Source organism: Macaca thibetana, chromosome 15, assembly GCF_024542745.1.
Source record: "Macaca thibetana thibetana isolate TM-01 chromosome 15, ASM2454274v1, whole genome shotgun sequence".
NCBI classification, from domain to species: Eukaryota; Metazoa; Chordata; class Mammalia; order Primates; family Cercopithecidae; genus Macaca; species Macaca thibetana.
Genome location: NC_065592.1, coordinates 48,445,015 through 48,468,931, shown reverse-complemented (window position 1 = coordinate 48,468,931; position 23,917 = coordinate 48,445,015). Strand labels below are relative to the sequence as shown.

Genomic DNA, 23,917 nt, shown 5'->3' with positions numbered 1-23,917 from the left:
TAGATGAAGAAAAACTCAGCAAATGGAGAAACATACAAAGCAAGAGGGGAGAGTGTAATGAAAGACCGTAAAAAAGAGGGGCCAAAGAGGGAAGAGGTGACTCCTAAGAGTGGAGGGCTAAAAAGCCAAAAGGAGGTTAACATTTCAAGGAAAACGAATCGCCCGTGTCAAATACCACAGAGCAGTGAGTAAGGACAGGAACTGAGGACAGGCCCTGGGATTCACGATCTGCATGTCACTGGTGACAATGTCCAAGAGCAACAGACTGGGGGAATGTGGAACTATTTCCTTCACGGTTTTGGCCAGCATGCTTACTAATAAATCTCAATTCCCTTCATAGCTCTGATTTGATTATTTACTGCAAAGGATTCTCAGTTACACGGATGTTATCTTTGAACATTAGATACTTCGCTTTCCGAATGGCTGCCTCATTAAGAATTGAAATCTAGCTGGATGTGTCCTCATCGGACTTCCCCAGCCTTCTACTCGCTCTCACCTTGCCCTACTCTCCCTACCTCCGAAGGAGAATGGAGCACGATTTTGCAGAGATTGTGGTGCACCTCTGCCATATGGTGGAGACTCAAAGAAAATTTAATTACTAATGTGAATGGAAAGGATTTAGGAAGTGGGTGGGAAGAAAGTCTCCTCTCATATTGGAAATACAGTTACTTCCTCTTTCAAAATAAATATAAGTATTTATATTTCAAAGTTAAATATAACTAGATGATAGATGTACCCTATAGTGCAGCATGACAGGGAAGGTGTAGGCTTTGGCGTCAAATCAACCTACGGACTGAGTCTCAGCTGTTGCACATTGCACACCTGCAAAGACGGGTAATATTCTTTACCTGTAGGGTGGTTGGAAGAGCTGAACTGAGTAACGTGGAAAGAGTCAATCACAGGGCTTTGTGCAGAGTAGAAGGGCAGTATAAGGTAGCAGGGGGCTATTAGTACTGGCTATTGTTTACTCATCCTATAAGCTGCTTATTCAGAAAACTACAGTAACTTTCCAAATAATTTGGGCGGGAAAAACTCACCACCTTTTATCTAGAAAGATCTAATCACTTCTTTGAACGCACATTCACCCAAAAGGGCAAAACTCCAACCAACATGAAAAGCAGGTCTTGTGAAAGTCCACCTGGTGCCATCTCCCAGCCATTTTTCTGACTTCAGATCGGGGAACATCGTGTATTAGAAAGTGTTGTGACATGTCCAAGGAAATCTACACATAGAACTTTTGCCACGGAAATGCTGAAGTCCTACTCTGACAGCGTGACTCCGATGCCCACTTGGCAGGCTTTGCGCAAAGACTTAAGGCGAGGTTGGAGAGGGTGGGTAGGGTGGGGAGGGACAAAGTGAGAAGGGAGGCGGACGAAGTGACCACACGTATATGAAACCTCTGCATGAAACCTCTGCAGTACACGAAACCTCTGCAGTTATGGCCAAATCATGTTTTTTAAATAATTCCATTTCTTCCCTACCCTTTGGTCACTTCCTAACGCCGGCTGGACGTTAGGAATGCTAAGCCCCAAAGTGAGCAAGACACCCTCGTCCCAGGACTCAGGCTGGCAGAAGCGGACCGGGCGGAGGGATCAGCTCTCCCACATCCTACGAAGGAGCCTTTCGCAACCCTCGACTCCTGCCCCGGGCGAAGTCCTCCGGGCCCGCGAGGGCGCCCGCAGGCTCCGCCCCTTCCTCGGCTCGCTGCCCGCCAGTCCCGCCCCTGCTCCGCCCATCGCGCGGCGGCCCCGGGGGCGAGAGGGGGCGGAGCGTGGAGGCGGCAGCTGAAACCGCGCAGCGCACGGGGACGCGTCCCGCTCCTTGGGTCTGGTGCGCCGGTCGCGGGAGCCCCACCGTGCAGTCGGAGGTGAGTACCGACGTTGCCCGGCCCACGTCCCCAGGCGGGAGCGCCGTCCACCCTGTATCCTTCGGGAGTCGGTGCGGGCCTTTACCGAGGTGCCTGAGGCAGTGCGGCCCGGGGGACTCGGAGGCGAGCTTGTGGAGGCTGAGAGGAGAATCGGGGACGTGTTTCTGGCGACTGACGTCCCCCCAGTCCCCAGTCTATGCCATGCCGAAGAGAGGGACCAGGGATTGGAAATGGCTTTCCTAGACCCTCTTAGCCTTGGCTGTGCGTGCTGTCCTGAAAGTCCTTGTCTAGGGTGTGCGGCCGATCCTGGGAGTCCTAACCCCGAGGCCGTGAGGCCCGCACTGGGAGTCATCGCCCAGGCCCGGCTAGCTGGGTAGGGAAACGCTTGCTAAAGTTGTGCGGGCACATCCGGGAATGCACTCCAAGGGGTAAAGGGAAAATGGGATGAGGGGGAAGAGACCCTTACGTGGGAGGCTTGAACACAGAGCCCACCCTGATAGATTCAGAGATCCAGAAAGGAGCTTGGGCTGCAGTTATGACCAAGTCATTTTTTTCCACGTTTAGCTAGCACATCGTAATGGCATCTTCCTTCTTGCAACACACACAATTCTCTTCCCTGGGGGACAACCTCTAGGACAGAAGTCCCCAAACTTTTTTGGGACTCAGTACCCCTTTACACTCTTAAAAATTAGTATCTTAAGGAGCTTTTATGTGAGTTATATCTATCCATATTTATAATGTGTAAGACAGAAATTTCTACTATATTTAATAATTCATTTAAAAAGAATAATGAGCTAATTATATCTTAATATTGCCTATTTTTATGAAAAAGAACTATATTTTCCAAAACGGAAAATTATTGAGAAGAATGGCATTGTTTTACATTTTTGCAAATCTCTTTGATGTCAAGCATAATTGAAGACAGCTGGATTTCGATAGCTGCTTCTGCAGTCTGTTGCAGTATCGCATATCATGTAGCCTCTTGAGACCTCCATTGTATACTCCTGAAAATGCGTGAGTGAAAAAAAGCGAGTAACGTTTTATTACTATGAAAGTGGTTTTTGACCTTGGAGATCCCTAGGAGTTCTCTGCACCACACTTTGAGGATGCTTCAGAGGCTTCATTCATTGGGCCTGCTTCTTGTTTGTGATCCTTCCTCTGAATGGGAACACTCACCACCCCATGCCATGGACAGTGTTAACTTCTGGTATCTGGAACCAAGTTTGATCTCACTTTGGAAACCATGTACTAGGTCCCCTGTGAGGCTGTGATGAACCTTGCCAGCCTCCTGAAAAGTCAGCACGGTTTCACACATGCCTTTGGTTGTTTCTGTGCCTGCAGAACTGACCTGTCTGTTCATCAGGATTACAACAGTGATGTGGCAAACAGGACATGTGGGCTCAGAAAAGTACCAATGGGAAGACCGTGCCAAGTGTGTAGGGGTTCGTGTGATAGTTACCAAGTAGTCAGGAAGTTATTTCCCAAAGAACAGGGAGGCATGCTTTTGCCTTCCCTTGCACGTGTTCATTGCTGTTTGCAGTTGCATGGTTATTAGCCTTGAGTTTATTGGAATAATGATTCCCAGTCTTGATGTTCTTTCACTTTCCACTTTCAGAGGTGTATCACTCTGAGTGATGCTTCCTCAGCCCCTGTCAAAAAGCAGTTTCCACCATCCTGCAGTGTGGTAGGTGAGGTCCTTCATGGGACTCTTTCCTTAGCTTTGTGCCTTGTCAGAACAAGTTCAAGACAGATGTTACGTGTATATATATGGGATGAAGAAATTTTCTGACTCCATCCTCCCTTTTGTTCCTTCATCCATAGAGCCTCTTGTGCTCTGATGGATTAGTTTAAATGCTACGGCCGATACTTGAGAAGTGTTGCATGCACATGAGCATGTTGTGTGTGTTGCACAGTCCACAGGTGAGAAGGAGAAGTCCACAGGAGAAGGAAATGGGATCTAAACTCTGAGCACCTGCTGTGTTCTTTGTATTAAAAAATTCCACTTTGGTGATGGGGTCTCATTCCTTCATTCTTTCAGTAGATTTTTATTGGCCACCTCTTTCTCATGTGTCCAGTTACGTGCTGGATGCCAGGAAAGTAGTGAGCACAAAAGATGCAGTCCCTGTCTTTCTGGGCAATTATGGTCTGATAGCTTAGATAACTGCTGGTTAATTGAGATAGTCTGTTGTCAGAGTGTACATGAAAGCTGGTCCTGTGTGAAGAGCAGTACCCCCTACCTAAAGTGTGCCTCAGAGGCATGTGCTGAAGAAACCAGAGTCCCACACTGTGAAGATGATGATAAAAACCAACGCGTATCACCAGGTACCTGGCAAAGAACTTCCTTTTCCTTCTTTCCCCCACTCTTCCTTCTAAGTAGGAAGTAATTTCCTGGGAGGCAGCCAGACTCACAGGGAAATTACCTCCAACCTGGTGCCAGTCACTGGGCCAGCCTCGGGTTAAGACACCTTCTCTGGGTCTCAATGTCTTTGACTTTAAAATGAGGAGTTAGGCCATTGATAGTAAGTGTCCCAAGGCATACTAGCGTTTGTGCATATCTCTTCCTAATTCCGTGTTCAGTGGCAACACCTTTTTTTAGATTGAAATAAGCCATGGTGGGAATAATTACACCATGGAAATCAGCAAATACTACATCAGAGTTTTTTTTTCCTCCTGGAATTCAAGTTGTTAAACCTTTGCCAGCTGACACTGCTATTGTCTGAGCTAAGGTGCTTTTGGTTTGTTTTCTTAGTAGAAAACAGACTCTTTAGCCTAGACAAAGATCCTAGATATAGGGTGTATGATTCAAGTCCTCTAAAATTTTTGATAAGAAAAAAATATGTTTTCATCATATTCTAAAATATAGATCAGCAACCTTTTTGTGTAAAGGGACAGGTAGTGAAACATTTTAGGCTTTTTGGGTTATGGTTATACAGTTTCTATTGCAGCTACTCAGCTCTGCTGTTGAAGCATGAAAGCAGCAATAGACAATATGCAAACAAACGAGCATGGCTGTGTTCCAATCAAACTTGATTTACAAAAACAAGTGCTGACCTTAGTTTGCAGACTCCTGACCTAGCTTATCAGAACAAGAACCATGTTTCAAAGAGATAGTTTTATGGAAAAGGAGATTCTTCAGGACTTTATGCATGAATACCAGAAACTTGAGTCTCCAAGATGGATATAGCAGGCAGTAGTAACTGTAGAGGATTTGGAATCAATCATAGAAGACTCCATAGTAGGTTGTTTAAAGAAAGGCCAAGTGTGGTCAAGTTTGGAGGACAGAGCCACATATGGGTCTTATTCCTAACTCCCTCCCTGAAGCCATCTCAGATGTTATGCTGGGATGGATGGACCTGCAGTCTAACCCATTGTGTGAATTTTGCGTATTATTATGCAAAAACTAGTAGTGTCTCTAAGAGCTATCTTGGTTCCAGGGGCAGAGACAAAGGAAATGTTAAAAAAGGATGGAAAGGCCTAGGCATGGTGACTCACGCCTATAATCTCAGCACTTTCAGAGAGGCCAGATTGCTTGAGCCCAGGAGTTCAAGACCAACCTGGGCAACATGGCAAAACCCCATCTCTACCAAAAATACAGAAAAAAAAGAATAGCCAGGTATGGTGGCACATATCTGTAGTCCCAGCTACTTGGGAGGCAGAGGCAGGAAGATCACCTGGGAGGTCCAGGCTGCAGTGAGCCATGATTGTGTCACAGCACTTCAGCCTGGGCAACAGAGTAAGACCCTATCTCAAAAAAAAAAAAAAAAATCCTCGTTATATATGTATATGATACATTGTAGAGTACACTGTGTGTATACCTGTGTGTATGCATATTTATACATCTAAGTGTACATAAGTTGTGTGCATGTGTCATTACATATTCCATTCCATGTATTTAAAGTAGCGTCATGAATGTTTAGAAGACAGACCAGTAGCCAGTTCTGGGCAGTGGAATGAGGTAGCAGGAAGCTAGAGAACTTTTGTTACTTTTCGTAATACCAGATGTGTGCCTATCTTACAAGGGAGAATAGCCTGTAGCATTCATATATTGCTTTTACAACCTAAAAAACCTAAAATCTCAACAACCTGTACTTTTGGAAGGAAAATAGAGTTATTTGATAGGAATGTTGCCACCATCCTCCTCCCCCAATTAAAAAAAACTTTGTCATGTCACAGCTCTGAACTTGTATACATAAGATTAGTATATGTTAACAAAATAAGAGAGAGCCTCTCAAGTTGAAACATTTTATTTAACAGTATTAACATTTGACTCTTGTCCAGGGTTAGAAATACTAGGTCAAAGTGTTCCTTAGCAAGCTATTATGCAGCCTTTACACTGGTATTACAAAATGCTATTGTATAGTTTTTAAACTAAAAAAGCATGTTACACAGCAGTATTTCCCTGTGATTCTATATTTCTCAGTAGAGAAAGCATGTGCATATATGTACACGTGTGCCCCTCCCTGCATGTATGAAGGCAGCAGATACGCCAAAACATTGAGTGCTTTTCTCTTGGTGATAGAGCACAGTTGCTTTTTAGATTTTCTTTACTTTAGCTTATTGGAGTTTTCAAGCATGAATAAATACTACATTTGTCATTACCAAAATCAACCTCTACAGTATGTTTACACCTGGTATGTTGAGGACAGTTCCTCCATCTTTCTTAGACAGTCTTACCACCAGCTTACCTGGTGGCAGACCCCAGCTACTCTCTCGCAGTGAGAAATGTGAGGAGTGTGAGGCCTGGGGAACCAAAAAACAGGCACATTGACCACATAGTCACATTGTGCTGTGTCTGCTTCCCCTGCAGAGTCTGTCTGACCTTGGCCTGCCCTCTCACTTCAGTTAACTGGCCCCATCAGCTGACCGTCTCCCTAGATCAACTGGCCTTCATTTCTTTTTTTTTTTTTTCCTTTTCTCTATTTTTAATGGAAAATCTCAGACATACAAAGTGGAGAGGATAGTATAAACCCTCAGAGTCAATGACTGTGAACAGTGATAATTGGCTGATTTTGTTTCCTCTATACCTTTTTTTTTTTTTTTTGAGACAGTGTCTCACTGTCACCCAAGCTGGAGTGCAGTGTCACGACCTCAGCTCACTCCAACCTCCACCTCCCGGGTTCAAGCAATTCTTCTGTCTCAACCTCAAAGTAGCTGGAATTACACGCGTGCACCACCACGCCCAGCTAATTTTTGTATTTTTAGTAGCAATGGGGGTTTCACCATGTTGGCCAGGCTGGTCACGAACTCCTTACTTCAGGTGATCCGCCTGCCTCGGCCTCCTGAAGTGCTGGGATTACAGGCGTGAGCCACTGCGCCTGGCCCCTCCCTTGTACTTTTCTTCAACATCATCTCTTTTTCCCTCTGGCAAGAGTTGGCATCTTCATCTGCAACTATATAAATTAATGAGAATCACTTATTAGGTCTTTTAGGAATAAGCATGTATTGACTGCTGTAGCAAAAATCTTAAAACTGTTCTGCCCTGCTGTCAGCCATACTGAACTGCTGAGCAGTCCCTGAACACTTGCTCTGCTATCCTGTTTCTCTACTTTGTTATTTGCTCTTTACTCTGCCTGTGCATCTAAATTCATCTTCCACTTCCTAGTTCTCTGTAAAGCCTTTCTTGAATCCCACTTGTATCTGTCTCTTTCCTTTGAGTTTTCTTATGCCCCTTATCCTATTGTATTTGTGTGCCTATCTTAGTCTCCTTGTTAGATTGCAGTCTTCAAATAAGAGAAGGAATGTGTGCCTATCTTTTTTTCTTCTTTGGTGTTTGGCAATGCATAATGCAAAGAAGATACTCAAGAAATACATGCTAAAATAATTTGAGTTGATTAAGTTCACTGGAGAAAAATTTTGAGAATAAAAGAAATCTATTTCACATTAAAAGAAAAATGTTCAAATATGACCTGGACCAAGAAAATTTTCCTTTACCTGTTTGGATTTTCAAAGATTTTCAAGAATCATGGTGAAAAGAGTCTTAAATTTGAGCCATTTTTGAGTCTTAAATTCAAGCCAATATAAAAAGGTAGCTTTCTAAAAAGAAAACGTTTTCAATGATCTTTTGTCACTTTTTCACAAATATATCTGGAACCTTTGGGTCTTCTCTAATCGTAGACTGCATCCCCTCGCACCTCCCGCCCCCCACCAGGAGAAAGACCTGAAAAAATAAAACTGAATAATACTGGGTCACTTGTATGGATAAGAGTGATTCTTGACTGTATTTTAAATACTTGTTTTAAAATGTATATTTAAATCTTCAGTAAAAGAAACAGGCTACATTTAGAGCTTACCATAGGTAAGTCAATAGCAATCTCATGAATTATGGTGGCTCATGGGGATATAGTTCCCAGAATATGCAGTGCTTTCGTGTGTTACCTCGTTTAATGATCCCAGCAGCCCTTGTCATCTGGGCAGAGCAGTGCAGACAGACATTGTTACCTAAAATCTGCAAAGAAGTAAACTGAGGTTTAAGAATATAGAGGAAATCTTACCCTCAGCAGCAGGTGGCAAAGACTGACCTTTAAGAATCAATTGGAAACCAAGAGTCTTTGGGATTAGATGTTGCGAATATGTGAAGATGCAAAAGCATCTAAGCCTGTCTTTGGGAGACAGAACAGGTTCTTGTGCCCCTTAATGCCATAGGCCTATTGAAACAATATCACACTCTCGAAGCCAGTTGTTCCTCAGATTCCTCATGTTCTGTTATCTTTGGTGTCAAAAATTAATCCACCTTGGAAGAATTAGTAAGGCTGTCTGTACATGAGTGCTGGTGTGGTTCTCTCTCATTCTCTTGTCTTGATCTAAGGAGAATCCTGGGCAAGCCCATCTTGGGATAGTGTAACTTGCCTGGGCCACTGCTCACAAAACAGACATGTATGGAGCACTTAATTATTCAACGTCCTCATCATCGTTTCTATAACTGCTATTGTGGAATTACAAAGCAAGTTGCAATTTGTGACATAGTTCATGAAGAAGAGGTGTCAGTCTAGGAAAGAATCCTCCTACATGATCACCAGGTTTGAATTTTTGGTTTAGAACAGATAAGATATGTAAGCCATTGCCAAGAATCTGCTATGTACAAGAGCTATGCTGGGCAGACATTTGAAAGGTACAATTTTGATTAATGGCAGAATCAAAACTAGCCTCAGGATTGGTTTTAAGGATGTTATGTTTCAGAAACCCTTATTTTCTTAGATAAGAAATCAGTCTCTTCCTAAGAGCGGATAATGCCTGTATTATTTACATCAACCCATTCTTTAAAAGTTATCTATCATACAAATTTTGCCAAAATCAAGGATGTTTTGGGGAACATGAGGTTTATCATCTCGTCCCCATATAAGTGCTTTAGAGCTTGGAGATTGTTTTAAAATTAGATTTATTTTTTTTAAATGCATTTGCTTTTTTGGATCTCAATATGTTAAGTGACTGTAAAATGATATCACTTGTGCAGCCTGTTGGGAGGAGCATGTTGCAAGAGAGTTGGTTCTGACATCAGGAGCCTGAGTTTGACTCCCAGTTTGGTCACTTACCAGCCATGAGACCATGGCAAGATACTTAACCCCTCAGATCCTGTCTTCTCTCATGTAAAATGGGATGGTGATGCCCTTGTTACAGAGTTGCCAAGGGTCTGCATTAGAGGAATTGGATTAGATGCGTGGCACCCCACAGGTACTCATCACGTGTCTCCAGGCTGCTGAGCTTCTAAAATGACCTGGCACACATGGGATAATGCCTAAACATTGCTGCTGTTCTTCCCAGCTTCTGTCCCAGTCCAACCTGCTAAGTTCCAGGCCCATATATGCCCCTGCCCGCTGGACATCTTATCCCAGATCCACCATGTCTAAAACCAACATCCCAGTTCCCATCTTGTTCATTGGCTCTGCCAGTTTGCCCAAATGAGAAACATAGAAGCTATTCGAGACCTCTCTTTTTTCCTCACCTACCCCAGCCTGTCCTGCTTTCATAACTCTCCCTGGATTTGTTCCCTCCTGTACCTCCTCATTGCCTTGTCTTGATGACTGTAATAGCACTGTAACCTGCATCCCTGACACCAGTCTGGCATCCTTTCCCTGAGTCAGTCTACACCCCTACCAGCATGATCTCTGAAAATCAAATCTGGTCTTAAAGATTACAGCTCAGAATCCTTTAATAGTGCCTCCTTACCTTTGGTAAAAATTCAAACCTTGCAGCAACCTGGACCTTGCTCCATCCCTTGTTTCTTAGCTCTCCCCAACATGTGCCTTGTACCTTATCCATGTGCAATAACTGTATGATTCCAGCAGTGTCACACTTTTTTGCCTTTAATGTATTGTTTCATCTGCCAGCTTCCTCTTTCAGTGACTCCCTACCTCTGTGTAATTCTGGGAAGTTTATGCATGGTGTCACCTCTCCCTAGAGGCCTTTCTCTCCCCCTCCAATGCTCTGATGTTGGATTAGGTGCTTTCCCCTGACGGTTCTTTATCAGCCCTCATCCACCACACCTGTAGCATGGGCTGCATGATGTTCTGATTTGTCCTGCACAGTCTCCGTTCTCAGTCTGAGCATCTGAAGGAGGATGGGGACTTTATCCCTTCATTCCAGGTCTGTAAATGTCATGTGTATGAATGAATCCACACCAGTCTCTTCCCACAGACAACGTAGAAAGGCCCAGGTCTCAGAAGTATCAAGGTCTAATGCTGCTTTACTATTTGTCACTCCTTCAACCCAATGAAATAGAGCAGCCATGCCATTGTGGGAGTCACTGGGATGGAAGCAGCTGCTTCAGAGTTGGGCTCTGCAGTCTGATGGACTTGGGTTTGTGTTCCGGTTCCCTCTCTCAGCACGCCTACATCTGGCTTCAGATTTGCAGCTCCTAACGTCCTTCTATCCTGCTGCGGGGAAGGAATGTGCTGGTCAGAAATAGGAGCCTCAGGTCCTCCTGACAGTTGCCTTTCTTAAGTAAAATCAGTAAATATATGGGTTTACATATTGAGCTCTGAGAATTTTATTAGCATGAGTCGTAATCCCTGAGTTCAGTCAGCCCTGATGAGACCAGGTTGGTGAGGGGGTGGGGATAGGTGTCCTCAGACACTTGGTGAATTCACAGAGGTAAAGATGGCCCTATAAGACCTCTGGCAGCCAGACACCCGGTCTCTTGTGGAGACGTCCTTTTTTTCTAATTCCTAATTCCTGAAGTTCGAGTTAGAAAAGTTTGTTGCCACAGTCTGTGAAATGAGTTCAGGAGCCTGAGGAAATCATGCAGCTTTCTTAAAGATTGGATCTCAACTGGACTTGCTTTGTAATACTTTTTTTTGAAAGTATAGCTGTCTCCACCCACTACTTCTCCTCCTCTTAAAACATAAATGCAGGCTGTGTGCGGTGGCTCATACCTATAACCCCAGCACTTTGGGTGGCCGAGATGGATGGATCGCTTGAGGTCAGAAGTTTGAGACCAGCTGGCCAACATGGTGAAACCCCGTCTCTACTAAAAATACAAAAATTAGCCAGGCGTGGCAGTGGGCACCTGTAATCCCAGCAACTCTGGAGGCTGAGGCCAGAGAATCACTTGAACCTGGGAGGCGGAGGTTGCAGTGAGCCAAGATTGTGCCACTGCACTCCAGCCTGGGTGACAGAGTGAGACCCTGTCTCAAAAAAAACAAACCAAAAAACCAAAAAACTTACATGCAGTAGGGCTTAGTTGGGATCTCTGCAGGTGTCATGTACTACACCCCACTGGTGACCATGGGGAGCTGCAGGGTAGGGGGCCCACATTCTGAGAAGGGGCTGAGGAAGACCTCAAGGAGGAGAGGATGAGGTCAGGCTCAGGGCCAGGTCAGATGCCGGGTTCTCAGGACAATGTCCCCACTTCTTCCTTTACTTTCTTGCCAAATGTTTCATGACCCCTTGGTGACTTTCTTTCTCAGCCTGTCTCTGGAATTTATAAATGTCGAAGTTCACTAAGACTTTTTATGAAACTCTGCTTATATTGGCCCACAGTGACACTAAAAAGTAAAAGTGAATATTTCCGTTGAGTTTGTGCTGCTGCAACTAATTTAAAATGAGCTTACAGTATGTGTTAAGTCTTTCTCTTTAAGAGTTGCATGTGATGCTCTGCCCCTTCTTGGTCAGTGAGCCCAGAACTGGGGGAGCCCTCAAGAGGCAGGGGCTGCCTGGTCAGGCGTTGTTATAGCATGGCCCTGGTTCCCCAAGTCCTGTTGTTTTTGGCAGTGGCTGTGCACATCTGCCGAGTGAGTCATGATCATTTTTGTGATACATCCTGAGAATTTCCAGTGTTACTTAATAATGAAATTCAGGGAAACAGGGTTAGACTTGAGGAAGTAACTACTTTTTAAGTGCAATCTAATATTTTCATATATGAGCTAATTTCATATCAAACTTTAATGAATTTTTAATGTTGGAAATCTATAGTCCAAACCAGATGTACAGTTAGGGCTTTGTAGTTTGTCTTTATCAAAATCCCTACTGTGGCCACTTTATTACTGTCTTTATCAAAGTCCTCACAGTAGCGACTTTGATAAACTACAAACATCTAGCTGTACACCTGGCTTATAGATTTCCAACATCAGAATTGGCTGAAGAGCCTCATGTGGTCTGGCCGCTGCTACCTTTTGCCTTTTCTGTCTTCCCCTTATTTGCCTTCACTCACCCTGGTCTCCTCGGCCTTCCTTAGACCCACTAGGCATGCCCCCACCTCAGGACCTTTGCACGTGAGCTTACCCCTCCCTGAATGGCACAGTGGCTGAACATCAGTGAGGCCTTCTTTGATCACTGACTCCCCAAAGCCCGTGTACTTTCTACTGCTCTTGCCCTGCTTTATCTATAGAATGGGTCACCATCTGGCATTCTGTTTGTATATTTATTTATTTGTTTAGTCTGTCTCCTTCCATTAAAATGGAAGTACTATGAGGGCAGGGACTCTTGTTCACTGATGTATCCCCAGGACCTAAAACAGTTCCTGGCACATAATAGACAGTTAACATAAATGTGAATGAATGAATCATTGAATATTTTTCACTTAGAACAGACTTTTTAGATCATTAACCAACCTTATTTATAGATTGGGAAACTGAGGCACAGAAACATTTTATGGCTAATTCAAAATAAAACCATCATTTAAAGACCATTTAAGTTTTTTTCTTTTTTTAATCTTGACATGTATATAGCACATTCTGGTTAGTTATCCAGGATGAGACAAGACTGAATGAAGATAGACCACTAACTTAAAATTTGAGCAAGAAGAGACAAGCTGTTCTGAGATGGCAAAGCTTTCTGATATAGAAGCAGAATTTTGTTCTTCTCTGTAGCATATGGTGTGCCTTGCACATGCTTAGTGCTCAAGAAAAACATGTTCACATAGGTGGTTATATTGTTAAATCCATTCTTTCTGCACCACTCTTTTCCCCCCAGTTTCTCTCCAAAAAATAGATAATTGCTCATATGACTTCTCCTTCAAAGTTTTTCTAGTTGCAAGTATCACATTTAAGAGGTTTTTGCTTTATGACCAGCTAAAATAATTGAAGAGATGACCTGGTTTCTTGGAAAATTCAGAGATATTTAGTGCAGTTTCCCAGATGCATCCACATTAAATAAAACAATTAATATTTCTAGCTCTCCTCTTATGAAAGAACCCAGTTGACAAGCCTTGGTGATATTGCTGGCCATGATGATACTGAGCTCAGTGTTGTTTATATTCACATAGATATCCTTGGAATTTTACTTTTGACAAAAATATTGTTTATAAGTAGCATGATGTTTAGATACACAAAAGTTAATTTAGGAGTGGGGCCAATTAATTTCTGTTTAAATGGAAATGAAATATAGCTAACCTTTTTAATGAACTGCAGTGAACCTTAGAGATGCAGTGATAGTACTTTGACTTTAGAGTTGGAAGCCATGGCAGTTCAAGACAGGTATATTTCAGAAGGTGTGGGAGGAGAGGAAAACAGATGGGCAAACCACATAAAATACAGGAGAAATCTTTTTCTCTTGTTTGCATAGATTTTTTTAAATCCACTCTTATGTGTCTTTAGATAGCCCAAAAAAAAAGGATCGGGGGATGTGCTGCCAGTACTTTAGACTAGATGGTTAGATTTAGAGAGATGATTCTCAGTTGATTGTCTGAAGGCTCTTTCAAACTATACAAGCTCCCCTGGAAACTGATATGTACCCCCAAAACAAACAAACCAAAAAACAAACCCTCATCCTTTCCAGCCCACTGCTGACAGTTCTGCTGCCTGGGTTTGTTCGTCTCCTGTGATCCTCCTGCTGCTGTGTGGAAATCCTGCGCTTGCTTGTGGGACCCATTAGTATCTATGCCTCTGTCTGTATCATAAGGTAATTAAGTATAATATTTAATTATCTTAGGAAAATTAAACTTTGATAACACAAGTAGCAAATTCATAGACTTATATATTCCAAAGATGGGGTGGAGACCCTAAAAGGAGAATCTTATTTTTTCTGATCCTTGGCATTTAGCTTAAAGTAAGTCGACTGTTCCAAACATCTCTACAAATCTGGCTATGATAGATAAACATCATCACATAGCACTCCTCTTGAATGCTACTGTTGAATCACTCCCTGTCAGCTGGGTGGGTGTATGGTCTGACATGGTTTTCTAGCAAGAGTGATGGTTTAGCATCCATCCATATGCTGTGTGCAGTCTCCCTCACAAAACCTGTTTGCAAGGATTGCTGCTAGGGTTCAGAATTTCTTTTTTTTGTTTTTTCTTTTCTTTCTTTTCTTTTCTTTTCTTTTCTTTTTTCTTTTTTGACAGTCTTGATGTGTTACCCAGACTGGAATGCAGTGGCACAATCACAGCTCACTGCAGCCTCAATCTTCCAGGCTCCAGTGATCTTCCCACCTCAGCCTCCCGAGTAGCTGAGACTACAGGTGTGGGACACCATGACTGGCTAGTTTTTTCACTTTTTTGTAGAGACATGGTCTTGCTATGTTGCCCAGGCTGGTCTCAAACTCCTGGGCTCAAGCAATCCACCCACGTTGGCCTCCCAAATTGCTGGGATTCCAGGCATGAGCCACTGCGTCAACCCAGATTGATATTTCTAAATGCTGAAAGAAAATAGCTGCCAACCTAATATTTAAATTTTAATGTAGAGTTACTCATAAGCAAAATGTACTGCCCCAAATAGGATTTTGTCCATGATTTAAGATAATCATCCCCTTTCCTTGCTATAGTTCACTAGGCTCACAGTGCACCCAAGCATGGGGTCAAATTGTCAACAGATTTTAGGGCTGTTTGTCATTCACATAAAGGGAAATGTTGACCATATCTCAAGACCAAGTAGAGGCCAAAGACAGTTTCAGTCTCTCCAGAGTTACAGAGCTGAGGCATCCACATTAATAGCTCAGTTAAGTCCCCTTGGAGATGAGAACATTTGATCAGCAGAGGTCATCTTAGTGTTACTCAGTTTGACCTGTCTGGCAGACAGGCAGTTTACAAAAGAAGAAATTTAGATGTCTAACAGACAGATGGAAAATTACTCAATTTAACTAACTATTAAATAAATACCAAGATTGGCTTTTTAATGTCTCAACTTAGCAAACGGTAAATATGAATTTGGTTGCCTGGTTTGAGTACCTCCGCTCACTGCCTCGGAGAAGGGTGGTAAAATTGGTACAGCCTTTTCCAGGCATCCTGGTGATGTGCAGATCCTTTCACTCAGCTGTCTTCTAGGAACTGAAAGCTAGAAATTTGTTTAAAAGAAATGATTTAAGGACCTACGAACGATGTGAGTATACAAGGCATCATTGTTTGAATGCTAGTACTTGGAAATGACCTAAGTCTTTTAATAATAGGGAAATTGTTATATATCTGAAGGATAGATGTTTATGGTATAGTTAAAAGTGCTGTAAAAATCACACGATTGTCCTATTAAGATATTTGAGGTTTATTGTTGAGTGGAAAAAAAGCAATTTGCAAAACAATGTGAGGTCTAGTCCATTTTTTTTTTTTGAAAAATTCAAATGCATTTAAAAGTTATGGTAAATGAAACTCTAAATCATGATATTACGAAGGATTTTATTTTGTTCTTTTTGCTCACCTGCATTTTCTGTTGTTTCTACAGTGAGCATCAATTTTTTTTTTCTTTCTTTCTTTTTCTTTTTCTTTTTTTCTTGAGTTAGAGTCTCGCTTTGTCACCCAGGCTGGAGTGCAATGGCGTGATCTTGGCTCACTGCAACCTCCGCCTGCCGGGTTTGAATAATTCTTCTGCCTCAGCCTCCTGCTGGGACTACAGGTGTATGCTACCATACCTGGCTAATTTTTGTACTTTTAGTAGAGAGAGGGTTTCACCACATTGGCCAGGCTGGTCTCAAACTCCTGACCTGAGGTGATCCGCCCATCTTGACCTCCTAAAGTGCTGGGATTACAGGCTTGAGCCACTGTGCCTGGCCGTATCTATTTCTTAGTGTAATATTTTTTAAAGTTATCACTACCCAAGAAGATGTGGTTCAGTAACAAATTTGGTATCCTGCTGTGAGATTGGAAAGGGAGCTGGGGTTGGGGTGGGAAGGGAGGGCCCCACTTGGATTAGCCTGTTTGACTCAAATGAGGTGTGGCACTGTTCATCTAAGGCTAAATTTGAGCCATTCAGGGATTCTCTTCACAGCTCTTTCTCTCTGTTGGTGGATATCAAAGAACATATTGAGGGGAGCAAAGTGGACTTTATCTGGAGTTATAGTCATAAATTTAAATACATCTTCACTAGTCATTATTAAAGAAAGACCTGCACTTGTAGTTCCAGGAACTTTATGAACAATTCTTTCTTTCAAAGGTTATTGCTGAAGTCAAGTTCTCATTTTATAGAGCTGCTAATATAGGTATTTATGTACAAAGTTTAAGTGACTGCTCCAGTATTTTAAGAAGTAGTAAATGAATGCATGCTTATCAAAAATAGAATTTGAATAATACAGGGGTATAAAACATAGAAAGCTAAAGTCTCCCTTATATACAATGTGTTATTCTATTTGTAATCCATGTTAACTTTATGTCTTTCTTTTGTGCACATTTGCATATGCAATGGTGTGTATGTATGAATGACTATACACTAATGATCTTGAAGTTGTTTTTTTTTTTTCACTTAAATCAGATCCTGGTATATACATATATATATTATTTTGCAACTTTAAAATTCTCATATCCTTTAATGTGAACCTTTACTAACATTTTTTATCTTGAATCTGAGTAAAGGATTGTATATTCAATATTGTGTCAGTAAAATTGATTTGCCCTTAGTGTGTCTTTTGGAAAAAAGTGGCACCCAGGGCAGATCATCAGAAACCTAAACTTATGAGTTGTTTTTCCAAAGTTTAGCTGTCAGTTCTCTGGAATTCTGAAACACATGGAAGTTTTAGTGAGTGATTATAGAACTAACATCACAGAAGCACCAAAAGACTGTGATACACCTAAGTAGTACTTTTTTCAACTCTACCTATGAAAGATTTTAAGCTTTTTTTTTTTTCTCCCTGAGGGAAATTTGCATTTCATTGGAGGGAAACTCAGTTGTATTTTTTTTTTTTCCTGGTTTTCCCACTAATGAGTCCTGTGACCCTAGGCAGTCAGTTGCTTTTCAGGGCTTCTCTGTCTTCCTCGGAGGAATGCCATATGATTGCTAAGGCTCTTTACCAAAAACTCAACATTCTCTGTCTCATTACCTCCTTAGCACCTAAAGTTAAGGTGTCCCTAGGGAATGGTGACAGGTTGGTGCCATGCCTTAGTGCCATGCCATGTATGCACAAAAGGCGCCACACCAAGGCACCTGCAAGTGTCCTCCATTGAGCCAAAGGTCAGTTGGTAGCAAGACTGTGGTTGGGGAAGAACCCCAGCTCTTCACTCCTCCCACCCTTTTACTGGGAGCATGACTTACTTATTAAATGTCTTACCCTAGTTCTGCCTGCCTTTGCCTAATATTTGTTATTTTTTAGTGACCTACTTTAAAAATCTGGTGTCAGACCGTCCACGCCTACCCCTACTCTTGCATGCATAGAGTGTACCTGTGCTAATCATGACCCTGTACAAGTCACCCAGCTAGTATTTCAGGATGGGTTAGCTTTGAAAGACACTGTTTCTCTACCAAATAATTATCTTGACTTTCAGAATGTGAACTACATGTAGTCAAGGGTTTCAGATACAGTAGCTCCATTTTTACTCCTTTTGTATAAGAACTGTTCATCTGTCTTACTTGATTCAGTGGCCAGGGACAAGTGTTCAGCCATCCTCAGCATTCTGACAAGCGTCCCGGAGGGAGAAGTTCTGAATAATTGCCCCCACCTTGTGCTTTAAAAGATACCATTTCCCATTCCTTCCTTCCTTTTTTTTTTCTTTTTTCTTCTTGCCACCATGCAGTATCATCTCATTCTATAGGACAAAGAAAGCAGCAACCCCAAATAGTGTGATATATGCTAACTCTTCCCTCTTTCGAAAAAGAAAAACACTGTATATATTTAGATACCCCGCCACCTCCAAAAAAATCCACATTAGCTGTCTTCGTTTGTTCATTCCTATCCTTTATTGTTGAATGAAGATCAGATAAAACAGAAAAGAGCCACGAACAAAGCAGCAGGAGGAGAGAGTGGGAGATAAGAAAGGAATTGAAAGAGTGGGACCTGTGCTTTATGTGGATGTGGGACATAGGGAGGGCTTCCTGGCCAATGGTGGGGTTCCTAGATGAAACCCCAGATGTTGGGGTTATTTTTGGAGCCTGAAGGATCAGTGATAATATTCAAGGATTAGGGATGGGATGAGTGTCTGGCCAGGGAAAGGCAGGCATAGGAGGCATGATGCCTGGATTCTTCTCTGGATCTAGACCCATTACCCAGCCAAAGATCTTTCTTCTCACACCTCTTTGAAACATGATTGTTTTTGGCTTTCTCTTGGAGTTACTAAACCAGGAGATTTGAGACAAGTGATAGTATGGGTGGAACCTTAAAGTGGCTCCAAATTCCAGAGTCCTCTAGGCTTGTATGGAGGGCCTGTTTTCCAAACAAAGTTAGTCTTTGGTTGCCCAAATGGAGCTGCTGTTAATTTCTACTGACCTATGGCTCAGCACAAAGTGGCAGGAGACAGGTGACAGTGCCTGGCTCAGACCTGATTGCAAGGGGGCCCCCTGGAAAGAAGTAAAGGCAACTGCAGCATTCAAAACTGAGTCTCTTGTGCGAGGATTGCCCATGACTTTCCCAGCTTTAGGGGCTGGCGGGTGACCTCCAACAGCGGCATCGTCAGAGCAGGGTGGCTGCATGTAGAGAGGTGGTGTAGGGTGGCCGAAAGAGCCAGGGTTTGAAACCTAGCTCTGCCTCTTACTTGGTGTATGCTGTTAGGCAAAGTTTTTCATCCCTCTGAGCTGCAGTATCCTCATCTGTAAAATGGGAATAATGATATGATTTCATTTATGGAGATGTTGCCAGGTAGAGAAGACGGTGTAAAGCACTTGGCATGTGCTGGTATAACTAACTGGTTCTTCTCTTCCCTTCCGCAGATAGAATTTACTTCCTTAATATAGTGAAACTAGACAGTTATCTAGCTTCCAAGGATAAAGGGAGGCAGATGGTAGTGTGCTTTAAAACAAACCATTTTCTCCAAGAGCCAACATATTGGTCACTATATCCATCGTAAAATACCAGCTGACTTTGTAGGGTGGTGGGAGTAGCAGGAATCATGTGGGGCTTCTTGTGTTATGGCCCAGACATTTGTAGCTACAGGGAAGTAAATTGACACATTTGGTCCCCACTGCATAATGGCAAATATGGGTACAAATAAACAACTGCCAAAAATTTTGGCAGACTTGGGGCATCTGGCTCCTTTAGGACTCGACACAGAGATAGGATGATTCGGACACTTAAGGCCATTTAAAGAGGTGATTGACCCATCTTGCTCAGTCCCGTGTGCGTTTCCCACAGCTTCCCCTGCCTGCAGAGACTCTGGCTTCTGTGGAGATAGTCTTCTGTTTTTCCAGTCAGGAAAATAGCAGTTTTATTGTTGCCGTTGCTACTGTTTGAGGGTGGAAAAGGTAAGTCTGGGGAGTATAGCATGGGTGACAAATGAAAGGGAGAGTAGCACTGTTGCCTTTTTAAATATATTCAGAATTTCAGCCAGTGGAATTACTAGTTTCATTTTCTGAGCCCACAGATTTGTAAACTTCTCCTTCTGCGGACAGGCCAGCAGGTTTCTTATTTACAGGGTTTTCCCCCCTCCTGATTGGCTGCTCGTTGAGTGAGAATTAGTCACAAATCTCTTGAATTTGTGTGGCACTTTATCTTACATGCACTCTCACCTCAAAAACTAAAGCCACCATCTTCCCTCCCAAAACAGTCCCAATAGCCGTCAATCCTCCATGCCTGGAGTTCAGCCTTATTTCTTCTCCCCATAGGTTTTCTCCCATTCACCTAGCAGCCATTTTCTCTAAATTTTGCCTCTTCAGCTTTTAATCCATCCACCCCTTTTTTCCATTTCAGTTTCTGCCATGCACTTGCCCACCTGCTTACCTGTCACCGCTGGTAGAACAGGGCCCACAGGTGTGTTTGGTTTTGCCATCATGCCACAGACCCACACAGTTTAGAAAAAATTAGTTGCCAACTTTTATAAGTCAAGAGTTCATATAAAAATCTAGATTACCAGTCTCACTTGGAAAATTAGATGATCTCTCAACACTGGGCAAGCATTCCTTCATACCCTCTCGGCTGGAGCCAGGTGGTCTCTGCCCCCTTAGATGGGCACAGATCACCCAGGGTCTTTAGTCCCTGTGCAGCCTGCCTCACGTGCACAGGTCTCTTTCTGAGCCCTGGAGGCATTTTGATTGTGACTCCTGTTTTAGAATGTGCCCTCCCTTTTTCGGTATCTTCTCTGCTGCCTCTCTGCTTCCTGAATTAAGTGTTAAGTGCCTCACCTGGTGACACTCCATGGCACCCACCAATGATTCTCAAGCTGAACATGTGTTGGAATCACCTAGACGCTTGAACAGGTTCAGTGGGTGGGGAGGGGATAGTCAGGAATCTATATTTTTCACAAGAAAGATTCCTGGATAATTCTAATGCAGATGGCCTAAGGTACATACTTTTATAAACACAGTTACGGTGTATTCCAGTAGCCTTTGCTGCCCATTCTTTAGTTTCAGTTCCAGAACCCCCAGAGAAGGAAGTTGATTGGGCCAGATTGGGTCAGACACCTTTCCTCTCTCCCACCAAATGGCAGCTGCTGCATACAGCATGTGAGACTAGGTGGGAGAAGCAGTTCCCAGGAAAGAGGTGCTGGGCAAACAGCCTGGCTGTCTCCTCTTCAGTGTCTTGCGCCCATTACCAGTACCTCTGGCATGTCCTCCCACCTCCTGCACTAGCAATCCAGGAAGACACAGGCTGCTTCTCAATCAACTGCTTCTCCCCAGAACTACCTACTACCTACCAGACTTTGGCCAGAGGAGATGTGCAAGTATCTATTTCTTTTAAATTTTTAGCTATTTTTTAAAAAATTGAGTGTGTACATGGTTAAAAATGCAAACAATACTAAAAGAAACATAGTAAAAACTAAGCTTTCCTCCCAGTCCTGATTTCTAGGTCCCAGGCCTCTTAAAAGAAGCCCAGTCCCTTTTGTGTCCTGTGAGGATAGGGGCCTGTCTATAGAGACAAAGCACACTTCCAACCTTCTATCCCCTCAGTCCTTTCCTTTATCCATGGTGGGGTTTTTTTTTTTTTTTTCATTTTACAGTTATATATTATTTTATATCAGTCATTTCATAAACATGTTAAATATTTAAATGTTTACTTATAAAAACCCTGGGATTAAACAGGGAAATGTTAGCTATTCTAATACTTCCTAAAATTAAGAATATTGAGGAATCGATTGATACAAAAATTTTTTGTCCAAGAGGTAGGACCAGAAAGCAAGCCTTCTGACTCCCGCCCCAGTGTGTTTTGCTCTAAGATGGATAGTTAAATGATTTGAAATAGCCATTTTTCCATATGGTGAAAAGAATGGCATCTTCCCTTGTTTATAAAAAGATACATGAGAACTTCTGCCCAGAGCTGGGGTAGAGGGTCCCCCTCCAAACCCATCTGCGGAGTTGGGGCCTTTATGCCATCATAGTGTACTTTAAACCAACTGTCAGGCCTCTGAGCCAAAGCTAAGCCATCATATCCCCTGTGACCTGCACGTACATATCTGGATGTACGTTGACTCTCTTTTCAGACTCAGCCCCCCTGCACCCAGTGAAATAAATAGCCTTGTTGCTCACACAAAGCGTGTTTTGTGGTCTCTTCACACGGACACGAGTGACACCAGCAGTCCCCAACCTTTTGGCACCAGAAACCGGTTTCATAGAAGACAAGTTTTCCATGGATTGTGGGTAGGGGATGGTTTCGGGATGAAACTATTCTGTTCCACCTCACCTCAGATTGTTGGGCATTAGTTAGATTCGCATGCGCAGTTCACAGTAGGGTTTGTGCTCCGATGAGAATCTAGTGGTCTGATGGGAGGTGAGCTCAGGCCTTTAATGCTGCATCACCTGCCCGCTGCTCACCTCCTGCTATATGGCCTGGCTCCTAACAGGTCACGGACTGATACTGGTCTGCCGTCTGGGACTTGGGGACCCCTGCTTTAAACATTCCCTGATGTCAATGCACCATTGCCACCATCTGCAAAAATGAATCGGGAAGACTTCTAACTATGACATTCAAGTATATTCAAAATGCTGCAGAGATTGTTACAACAGGAAATTCACAGGACAGTACCAGAAAATGACTGCTCTTAACTCTCCACTTCCAAAGTTCAAGTTTTATACAATTGCATAGTGTCACCTGCTATGGGCTTGTAACCTCTTGCCATGCAGGACATGAGACCAGCTTAGAGGTCTGTTCATATATTCAAGATTGACCATGAGATGTGTCCTTCATTTCACTTTTTCCTGCCAGTGGAAGAATGTTGGAAAGTTGTAGAAATAAGGCAAAATAAGTTTGAGTTTTTATGCTGTCTTGAGAGGTGAAGGCTAGCATTCACAGTAACTTTTCACAAGCCCATTTTACTTGCTAAGAATATCATTCTTGTATTCATTTACCTTCCACTATCCTCCTACTTCAAAAAGATAACAAATGATTTCTTTAAGTGAATGTGTACTGAAATTGTTGAAAAGGGTAAATGCTTGTCAGTATAAATGAGGTCCAGCTTCAAAAGAAGAGTTTAAATGTTCTCTTTTCTTTTCAGGAATACGTGGCCATCAGTCATCATGAGCAACCCATTTGCACACCTTGCTGAGCCGCTGGATCCTGTACAACCAGGAAAGAAATTCTTCAATTTGAATAAATTGGAGGATCCAAGATATGGTAGGTACATGGCTATGATAGCAATTGGAATCTCATTTGCACAATGATTAGGCTATGTAATTAATTATACTTCAGGAGAGTTTGAAGAGGGAGTAGCAGAGAATAGTTGAATGTTCTTGGGTTAAGTGCACAAGCACACACATGCCTTTCCTACATTAGTCAAATTTAAGTAGGTAATAATGATTACATACATTTAACATTTATATAACACTTTATAGAGTATACATTTGTATCATATCATTTAATCTGAATAACAACCCTTTGGGGTCATGTTTATAAAATATAAGAGGTCCTGAGGAAGCTAAGGCCCAAGAATCAATGACACATGCTCAGATCACAAGTATGTGGGTTGTAGACAAGCAGGACAAGAACAGTCTTTTTTCTTCCAAATTCCGTCCTTTTTCTGCCTTTGCACTGTCTTTTCCAGATAACATTTCCAGATAGTATTGCTTAGTAATTTTCACATATCAAAATGGAACTTTTATAAGTAAACAAAACCATTTTTCTTATGAATTAATATTGTTTTAGGAACTCCAGTTACCACTGGCTATGCTGCATAGGGTTTAGGGTTTTGTTTCCTTTGAAAGATGTACATGCATATACTTTGGTCTTAAATACAACATTTGTAAAGGGGTTATTTTCTCATTTCTTGAGCATTAGTTTTCATAAGAACTATTACTCTTTGTATATGTACATGTATAAATATACATTACTTGTTAACATTTAACA

At 42.5% G+C, this 23,917-nt stretch overlaps 1 protein-coding gene across 2 annotated transcripts in view; it reads left to right on the top strand.

The window, feature by feature from the left end:
• The first annotated feature begins 1,740 nt into the window (after positions 1 to 1,740).
• Positions 1,741 to 23,917, top strand: part of ACO1 (aconitase 1) — a 68,727-nt gene continuing 46,550 nt past the window's right edge. The window contains exons 1-3 of one of the 2 annotated variants that reach the window (XM_050760756.1): positions 1,771 to 1,867; positions 19,778 to 19,887; positions 23,070 to 23,188. In XM_050760756.1, coding sequence (XP_050616713.1) covers positions 23,092 to 23,188 — 97 coding nt within the window. In that variant the 5' untranslated portion in view covers positions 1,771 to 1,867; positions 19,778 to 19,887; positions 23,070 to 23,091. Of the gene's footprint in view, positions 1,868 to 19,777; positions 19,888 to 23,069; positions 23,189 to 23,917 lie in introns of both variants that reach the window. The other variant, XM_050760755.1, reaches the window with a different exon arrangement.